Genomic DNA, 10001 nt, shown 5'->3' on the forward strand with positions numbered 1-10001 from the left:
CACTGTCGCCCGGCCGCCACCGCCGCCGCCCGGCCACTAAGTGCCTGTCACGAGACGTTCCACGCCGCGCTAAGGAAGACAGGGTCCTGCTTCTGCCCCGCCCCGCGCCCGGGTTGCCCGCGCCACTGCCTGATGGGAACGCGCGGTGGACGCGGCGCCGGCGCTGTTCACGCGAGACCGGGCCCGCTTCTGCGTTTACAGAGACTCGGAGCGGGGGCGCTGCCGCAGACGGTGGCTCCGGCGGCGCAGGGAGCGCGAGCGCGGTGGCCGGCAGGCGGCGCAGGCAGCCCGGACTGCAGCACTCAGAGCTGGGCGCGGCCTGAGGGCGTCGAGTCGGCAGTGGGCGGGGCTGAGACGGCGGCTGCGGAGGGCCGCGCGGGGAGGCTGGCGGGGTGTTGCGCAGGGCACGGAGCCGCGCGCCGGAAGGGAAGCCGTGGAGTTTGAGGCGCGCGCCCCGGGAGCCCGTCGGGCGTGAGGCGGCCGAGCCGGAGGTGGGCGGGGCCTGACGACGCCCCGCAGAGGACTGGGCTCGGGAAGTCTCCCTGGGCGCCGCCACCTCCCCCGTCACACAGTCGCCCGCGAGGTGAACCTCGAGCGAGTGTGAGGGCGCCGAAGTTTGTCGAGCCCGCGCTCGGGTTTGGCCGGGGTGGCGCCATTCGCGTGTTCTCGGGGGTCTCCGGGGGCGGGAGAGCAGCTCGGCACGCGGGACGGGGCTGTTCAACCGAGTGTGGACCGCGGTGCCGGCCCGTGGCTCGCAGGGGCTGCAGAGTTGACGAGGACGGACGCGAGGCCCTCCAGGGTTTCAGACGAGAAAGTCCCCCCACTTCGCAGCTGACTTTTCGCCAGATCTGACTTGATCGGGCAGGACGCTTGACTTGCTCAGCTTCTGTTCCTTTTGATTTCTGCCCACGCCGGCCAGGAGGTTCACCTCCCGGTGGTGTCTCCGACAAGTGTCTGCTGCTCAAGGTTTTCACGGCGAGGTTTCGCTGCTGTGTGAACTACTGGTGGCAGAGTTCGAGCAAGCATCCCAGCGAGCTGCAAGCCGCAGTCTACCACGCAGGGGTTGGAGGGCTACCTAAAGACGCATCAAAAGGGAGTTTGGAGAGCTGATGGCACTGCCCTAGGTTGTGATTGTGGCTACACAACTGCTTATGCCTGTCAAGGCTCACAAAGATGTACAGTAAAACAGGTTTCAATTCTCTAGCTGTAGGTGAGAGATAGCAAATGGTGGTGAGGAAATGAAGTACTTGTGGTACTCACACTGCCAGCAGGAGATGTAAATTGGGTTAACCACTGGAAATCTGTTAGCAGTTTCTTATAAGGTTAAACACACCTTCCTAATGGCTTAGCACTACAGCCATACTATTTACTCAGAGAAATGAAAACATGAGTTCATAGAGACTTGTATAAGAAAGGTCATAGCAATTTTATTCATTATAGCCCCAAATCAGAAGCAACCGGTAGGTATATGGACCGACAAATTGTCCTGAATGCCTACTATGCAACTATGTGGCTGAATCTCAAAAACATGCTAAGCAAAAAAAAGCCAGACACAAAAGTGAACATACTATATGATTCCATTTATATACAATTAAGAACAGGCAAAGCTTACAGTGATAGGAAATCAAAGCAATGGCTGCCTGGGATAGAAGGTGGTAAACTGGGAAGGGGCATGAGGGAACTTTCTAGTATGAAAGAAAGATTCTATATTTCATTTGGGTTGGTAGTTATCAGCAACATATTTGTCAAAACTCATCAAATAAACATGTAAAATCTATGCCTCTTTAATGTGTAAAGTATGCCTCCATTTAAAAAATGGAATAAAGATTGCTTTTTAACTAAACCCTTACTATATACACTTTTAGTTTTCATCGCTAAGTCCTGTGGACATCTGTCCCTAATCCCCTCTTAATTTTGGTCATTTTATGGATGTGTGTCATTTGTGTCGTGATTAAAGAGCACCAGTTACTGCTGCACGGAAAGATACTAAGAGCCGCATCTGTGTTACTTTGAGTAAGACTGACCATTAGCAAACAGACCTGGAGCTGTCACCACAGACTGAAAAAGGGAAAAAACAGCAGAAAACCAGTTGACACCTCCCAGGGCAAACTTGTAAAGAAATGGACTGCAAAAGGAGATCAACTGCAGAGAACGCGAGGAAGCTGTTTGCCTGTTTACTGCCGTGGAGGTTGAGGAGCCGGTGAGGTTTGGAGGAGGTGGCCAGATACTGACACCTTTCAGGAAGGGGTGTGTGAACAAACAGCAGATCTTAAATGAATACAGTTCAGCTAAAAGGATGGAAAGGGATTTTAAAAATACATTCCCACTTAGGGTTGTGATTTTAGGCAGGAGAATCTTTCTAAACTATGTTTGCATGTTTTCTTTTTGTATAATTGGGATTTATTTTGTAGATGTCTTCACCTATAATATGGGATTTTTTGTTGTACTAACAGTGTGAGCGTGCTTTTAAAATAAAAGATGAACTATATATTTTTTAAAAGGGCATTTTTGTCTCCAGAACTACAAAGCTGCCATGATTAGTTCTGTCCTTAGTCTGGGGAGATTGCATGAAAGAGAAACTTCTCATTTTGAGGGGTCTGTTTATAGTAGCTTTGCCAACTTAAGTGGTATCAATACCAAGACTTTCTATGGAATGGAGTCAATAGTAAGGATGTTCTGGCTCTCTTCTTCACCACCATAATCACAATTTACTTGAAATTCAGTAACTGGAATAATCAAGGGGAAAAATATAGGGGGCCCCACCTCTTAATTTTCCAAAAGGGAAATAGAACTCTATTGTTAAGAAGCCAACCTTATTATTGACTATAAATTTTGAGGCAAAAGGTAGAGAATTTGAGATGTAAACAAGTAAGAGTAGAAGTGGATTTACAATGAATGACTAGACATGACGCTTGGAAGAATCTATGTCTTTTGAGATTGGTAATCTTGATGTAATTCCTAATAGTAATTTGTCAAGCTCTTAACCCTTATACCATCCCAGGTTAGGAGACAGTCAAGGACTGGTGCGTCCCCACAAGTGGCTGAGGCGTTGTTCTTTTAATGCATGTGTGGATATCCTCCTGTGAGAGCAGGCTTGATACAAGAATCAAGAAAAATTGGGGATAGCAGTAGATGAGGTTGAGGTCAGGGGGTGGAAGGCACTTTCGATCTTTCTGAGGACTTAATTGTGAGCCGAATGGGAAGCTAATAGAGTTCTGTCAGAGAAATCTCCGTCTTCACAACCCCCAGGAGCCGAGTTTAGCAGTGCCCATGGCAGGTGATGGGCCCCCGCTGACTTGAAAGCCCATGACCCCAGAAGGGTGGGTATGAGCAAAGGTACCACGAAGAACTCCAGAGGAAGCTAAGCAACATAGTTTGATATTTTCCTGTTGTTTCCAGAAAACTACCTTTTTCAAAGTATACTTTTTACCAGCATCCGTAAAAGCATTGTCAAGTGAAAACATGCATAAGCGCAAGAAGCAATCCCTATAAATGGTTTTGATTTTAAAGGGGGACCAATTACAGGGAACTACATGTGACCTCCTCCCTGGGGGACGGACAACAGAAAAGTGGGTGAAGGGAGACGTCGGACAGTGTCAGACATGACAAAACAATAATTTATAAATTATCAAGGGTTCCTGAGGGAGGGGAGAGCAGGAAGGGAGGGGGAAAATGAGCTGATGCCAGGGGCTTAAGTGGAGAGCACATGTTTTGAGAATGAGGGCAATCCATGTACAAATGTGCTTTACACAATGGATGGATGTATGGATTGTGATGAGTTGTTGTATGAGCCCCCAATAAAATTATTTTTTAAAAAGGGTTATGATTTTACAAGCTACTATTTGAGAATTCCTCCATGTAATAGAAGCGGGGTCCTCTTTGGACAAACCCATCAAACTAGATGGCTGAGGTCTACGCACGCCTCTTTTATGTTTCCCACATAACCTGCTTCCTGATGCTGCAACAGGGTGGGATTTTTTTGTGACTTGGTGGTTTTTAATACGCTGCGCCTCCCACCTGTGATTAGTCAGCTGGCCTGCACTGTTGAATCCTGTTTCAGTCACAGTGCTGCCAATGTTTGCTACCGCCCTAAGCCAGGTAGTAGCTACTATAACCAGAATCCCAAACTTGTTCACTGAGTCAATTCAGACTAATAGCAATCCTCTAGGGCTGATTAGAACTGCCCAGTAGGGTTTCCAAAGCTGTGATCTCTACCGAAGCAGACTGCCACCTCGTTCTCTCATGGAGCAGTTGGTGGGTTTGAACTACTAACCTTTTAATTAGCTGGAGAGTATTTAAACATCGAGTCACCAGGATTCCTAGCTACCCATAAATCTATGTCAATTTAGGAAATAAAGTTATTAACTAGTGAATTCAGTGACTGCAAATGTCTATGAAAATTTACAGGCAAAAGGAAAAATTTCAAATACATATAAGCCCCTTTAATAGTTATTATAGGGAACCCTGGTGGCATAATTGTTGCGAGTTGGGCTGTGATCTCTATGTATGGTCAGCGGATCAAAATCAGCAGTGGCTCTGAGGGACAAAGACCGGGCTTTCTACTTTTGTAAATAGTTGCCAGTCTCAGAAACCCACAGGGCGGGTCACTCTGAGTTGCATGGACTCGATGGCAGTGAGCTCGGTTTGCGTGAGAATGGTTATTAGAGAGAGGAAAGCTTTGCACCCGTCACTGTTGTGGCCACACAGAAGGTGGCTCAGGAAATTTTTGTTTTGTTTTTTTGTGCTTGATCTTTGGAGTTGCAGGGGATACATACATGCACTTGGCACATGCACATAGCAATAAATAATCATTCTGTGATCATCTGTTTATTTCTTTATCTGCACATTTTTTACCATGCTGGCCGTTAATGATAACATTGAACTGAAAACTCTACTCGCTAAACTCTGCTCAAATATAAAATGCAGATGAAAAAGACAGGAGGAACTAGGGAGTCACAGGGCTCTAAAGCTGTGGCGTGGGAGACATCCCAGGTGCACAAGTTGATAGCCCTAAAAAAAGCCATCATTTTTGACTCTTGGTTCCCTTAGAAGTACATTTTGCTGTTCCTATGACTCTCCCCTCCTCTTGTACCTACGTGTGTCAGCAAGTGACGTGGGCTAGAGAGCGGAGAAATAGGGTAAATTGCTGCCACTCTTGTACTCTAGTTATAATCACGTTAGGTTTCACAACCTGTCTGAAGCTTGCGCAAAACAGTAAAATTCTTGAAAACAAGGCATCGGAACAGAGTACTTGATATGAGATTAAAAAAAACCTCCCAAATATGACAAAATATACTTAAATATTAAAATGAAGCCCTCAATGAAATATGAAAATCTTTACCAAAAATAGTTTATTGCACAAATTTTAAGGAATTCCCAAGCACGCTCAAAATTTTAAAAAATCAACATGCTTTTTAAAGTTACAATTATACATGGTGCCACCTTTACCCTAGAAGGTCCCAAACTGCAGGACTCCCTTTTATGAGTAAATGTTTCATAAAAATGAACTAATGACTCAAAACCAGAGTCTCTTAGACTCTCCCTAAAACATATACCCCTCAAGGATCATATAACCCCAAACAAACAAACATAGGATGAGACTTGCTTGGCACTTGCAGTTTGAAAGAGGCCCACGTGTCTCCACATACTATCACTACTCACACCACAGAGGCATTTACTTTTTATTTTAAAAAATGCTCACGGAACTAGGAATATATGTCATGAGGCCTGCAGGCCCGGATTCTGCAATACCGCTCTAAGAAGAAGAGCTAAGTTCTTAAGTAGACAGCATAGCGAGCAACATGAAACGCTTTCCAAGGCAGCACTAGTTTACCTGTGCCACAGACCTTCTTCAGGGGACCAGTTCCACTACCTGGACTGTAATCTGTACTAACTAGAGTCAACAAGCTAAGAAAAACATGGCCTGTCACGAACTTCCAAAGTTGAATCTATAAGATCCATAACATCTCTATGATGTGTACGTGTAAAAGTCAACGATAAGCATGGTGCAATTATTTTTTCTGGAAATCAAGAAAGGCATGTAAGATCAGGACATGTCCAACCCATCACTACTTATACCGAGGATACTCAATCCCGTGGGTATATATTTAACATGAGCACTGAAACAGTGGGAACTTGTCTTTATAAAGTAATACTTCAGCTTTAACGATCGTTTTCCCTGACACAACAGATGGTTCATGAAATGTCTGTTTTCATCTGGTCACATGACCCTTAGTTACAGAACCTAATAAGGTGGAGTCTGCCCACAACAACAAGAACAAGATTTTAAGCTTCAGTGAATGAATGAGACTCTAGGTTGGAGCAGCAGAAGTACTAGAAGAGTCCCACAACAAGTCAAAGAGCACGCACATTTTGTTTTCTTTAAGGTGACTTATCAAGGAAGCTTCAAGGTAGTGTCGGCTTTAACTCAAGAGCCCTCCATCTGGAACCCCACGCTAGCCAATAAAATAGCAGGAACTAACACACAACGGGCGGGAGGAACAGTCAGTGCCTAACGTCAGTGACAGAGTTCAGACACAGAGGCCGGGCATTTCCTGGGCCAGAAGATGGGAACATACAATGAAACTGGCACAAACACAGAACACAAAGAAGTGGTGCTGTTTCTAAGGGCATCTATGTGTGGGCACACACAGGTGCACGCATGCTTGAACCAAAGGAAAAAGGAACGAGGAACTGAGATGGGCTTTCACTCGACGAACCAATTTAGAATTAGTTCATCCTTTCCTCAGAGAAAAGTACACATGGAGCGTGATACACACGAAGACCTTCTACCAGCAAATAGGAGAAAGCAGCTCTGCGGTAGAACAAGTCTAAGTGTTATTTCTTTTGGAAATTAAAACAAAGGATGAGAGCCAAAATAAATAAATGGACATTACTATTTTTCTCCTCTAATGGTACAAAAACATTTATCCAAAAATGATTTATAACTTAAGATAAAGAGTACAGTATATTTGTAGTGAAATTTTCAAGTATTATTTTGAGATCAATTCTGTACAAATGATATACATATTTTAGAAATTCCAATACTTACTAAGGAATTTTTTTTAAATACTAAACACCTTTGTAGCTAATGGTACTTAACCCTTTCAATTAACTAACAACATATTACAAGAGAACAATCACAAGATTACAAGAGCTTAAAAATACCATCCTGTTTTCTCCACAAAGTAGGCATATTAATAAATCAACATGAGCATATCTGGACTGATCAGTAACACTTCACTTTCAGACCAGTCAATCTGAAGAGAAGCCGCCTAGCCCCATTCTCTCATATCCCTAATTTATAACTATAAATATTATCTTAGACTTCCTTAGTCGAGGGGAAAACATTATGAAATTTCAAGTCTCACCACAGTTTCTACAGTGTTGAAATATTAGGAAAAAAGTGTATGCAAATAAAATGGTATGCACTTCAGGTGACCTCATTTTAAAGTAAGGCATTCTCTTCAGGGGACTTGTCGGGAGGCCACAGCACTTATGTTCAGGGTGCTGATTCCTCGCAGACATCACCCCCACCATCCAAACAAGCAATGAAAGGGGTTGCTAACCATTTTGATCAGTGTAACCAAATCAGCACTCAGTGCTCCCTTAGCTAATGAGATCAGCCCCTAGCAAACATCTTCACTTTGGGCGCAGGAAGTGTGAGGAGGAGGAGAAAGCCGCGGTGTCTTGCCCAACAATCTACAGCTGGGGAAAGAATCAGGCAGCACACAGGCGGACCTAAGCCACAGGGAGCCCCTGTAGCTCTCACTCTTCCCTCTGCTCTGGGCTGCTGTTTCCTCCTCTGCTTTCCTTTCTTCCTGTGCCGACCTTTTCTGTCTCCACTCTCCTCAGATTTCAGGGCAGCGTTCGAGAACTTCACTGCCCCTAGGTGGCCATCAAGTCTAAGAGAGATGCAGGCCAGCTCCTCACTGGCGGGAGGGCAAAGGTGTGGCCAACAGATCATAGAGAGCTTGTGTACTTTTGGAAGGATGGAACAGGCAGCGGAGGAAGAGACTCTACAAAATAAACAGAAACTGGAACAAAGAACCCTTTTTGTGCAAGGATATTTGGTTTTAGAAGATATAGTAAGTAAAATAATTATATTTCTTAAAATATAGTTTTCTGACTTATGTCCCTAAATCCTACATGTACATAATTTCCTGACGGCAAATTTTCAAAAGGCAATGAATAAAAAGACAATTCAATTCAGGTTCTTCTCAAATTATATAAGCATATATATATATATATTTTTAAAGATTGAGTAACGATTTTCTGTTTTTATATATACATCCTATGATGGGCTGGCTATTTGCAAGCAAGACAAAATAAAATTAAAAACCAAAGGGGCAAAATAGTTTCATTTCTGCAGGAAAGTAAAGCTCTTGCGGAATCAAACAGGAAAGTGAAGCGTAGCATCATTTGTCCAGGAACCTCCTGAAATGTTCCCAAGAGTGACAGGCTGGACAGTGTGACCTTCAGAGCAGCATCTACCATCACTCAGAAAATATCACATTCTGCAAATCGGCCTTCAGACATACTGAAAATTTTCCACTTATAAATAAACTGGGTTTTTACAATGTAGTCACGTCTGGAGAAGTGCTAATTGTGATCTACAAATGACTCGCTTTGAAACTTGGCTCTTGTTATTCTTCTTGTTAAAGGCAACAGCAAAACCCAAAGTTTCATCTCACAGAAAAGCAGCCAGTCACTATAAGATCAGTAATGATAAAAGAATCTTCCTTTCCATAGCTACAACAACCTGCTCAGAAAGTGGGGGAATCTTTAGGGTCACAGTTGCAACACTTCCGTGGATGCATTGCTTGAATGGTGTTTCTCTGTGTCACCCCTGGGGTTGGCATGATCTTCAGGGGGGGCAGGACTGGGGCCGACCAGGTCCCCAAGGTGGCCTTCAGCCTGAGTCCACGAGCAGAGTGACTCGTGCACAGTGATGGTGTGCTCTTCCATCTGGCGCTGCAAGCTGTCCATCTCCTGCCTGGGGAGGACACAGAATACTCCATCAGACAAAAGCACAAATGCCCACAGCTGCCTGAAAAGACGCTGAATTCATTCACCCGCAGCCGACTCAGAGTAGAGGGCAGCTTGCTCCCTAGCCTTTGTGAACCTTTCAGGGTCGGACAGGAAAATCAAGCAGGTAGCGGTCCCTGAGCTTAAGAAGTTCTTCCAGAACTGCTCCCTCTTATGCACATGTGGATTAGGCACATGTAGACTTCCAGTAGGAATGGGGTTGTGACAATGGAAAGGAAGGATGGATGGACAGGTAAGAGTGTGTGACTGACCAAGCCACTACCGAGAGGAAGCCCTGCTACAGGTTAGTATCATGTATTACTCCATCCCCTTACCTCCCCACAGAGAAGGCTCCACTGCCCAGGGTAGAGCCACCACCTCACGGATGATTGAACCTGGACTTGGAGGCCGGGGCTGCTGTGTGGAAGAGTAATCAACCAGTCCTAAATGGAGACCTGCTCAAGCTCTCAAGTCACTGCGCAACTTCGCTTGTAAAGACCACACACAAGGGACCACCAGGTGCATACTTCAGTTGCTGGAGGCAGCTGTTCAGGCTCTTCAGTGGTTCCTTGCTCACAGCAGGTGAGGGTCGGAGCAGCTCCTCGAGCAGGGAGGCGGGCACTGGGCAGTCAGGAATCTTCACTGGTGTCACGGGGCTGGAGGAGCTGGCTTCACCCTTCAGCTCCTTCCTCTGTTTGAAAGTACGTCATTAGCTTTTCCATTTGAAGGCCCTCTGACCACCCTGTAGCTGTTGGCTACATCACAACACATGGATTTGGGGTTTTTTCCCCCATGGCGCTTACCTCAACTCAAGGGGGAGGTCCTGCCTATTTTTTTTGTTGTTGTTGTTCTTTTATTTTTTTATTTTATTTATTTTATTTTTTTAATTGGGGCTCATACAATTCATCACAATACATAGATCAATTGTGTAAAGCACATCTATACATTTGTTGCCCTCATCATTCCCAAAATTC

At 45.1% G+C, this 10001-nt stretch overlaps 1 protein-coding gene across 3 annotated transcripts in view; it reads right to left on the reverse strand.

The window, feature by feature from the left end:
* Positions 1-5334: 5334 nt before the first annotated feature.
* GOLGA3 (golgin A3) overlaps positions 5335-10001 on the reverse strand; it is a 44449-nt gene continuing 39782 nt past the window's right edge. For all 3 annotated transcript variants that reach the window (XM_045296753.1, XM_045296752.1, XM_004709758.2), the window contains 2 exons: positions 9555-9718; positions 5335-8995 (listed from right to left, as the gene is read on the reverse strand). In XM_045296753.1, coding sequence (XP_045152688.1) covers positions 8791-8995; positions 9555-9718 — 369 coding nt within the window. In that variant the 3' untranslated portion in view covers positions 5335-8790. The remainder of the gene's footprint in view (positions 8996-9554; positions 9719-10001) is intronic.

The sequence above is a fragment of the Echinops telfairi genome, unplaced genomic scaffold, assembly GCF_000313985.2.
Source record: "Echinops telfairi isolate 266 unplaced genomic scaffold, ASM31398v2 ScPeMD7_7412;HRSCAF=8450, whole genome shotgun sequence".
Classification (NCBI taxonomy): Eukaryota; Metazoa; Chordata; class Mammalia; order Afrosoricida; family Tenrecidae; genus Echinops; species Echinops telfairi.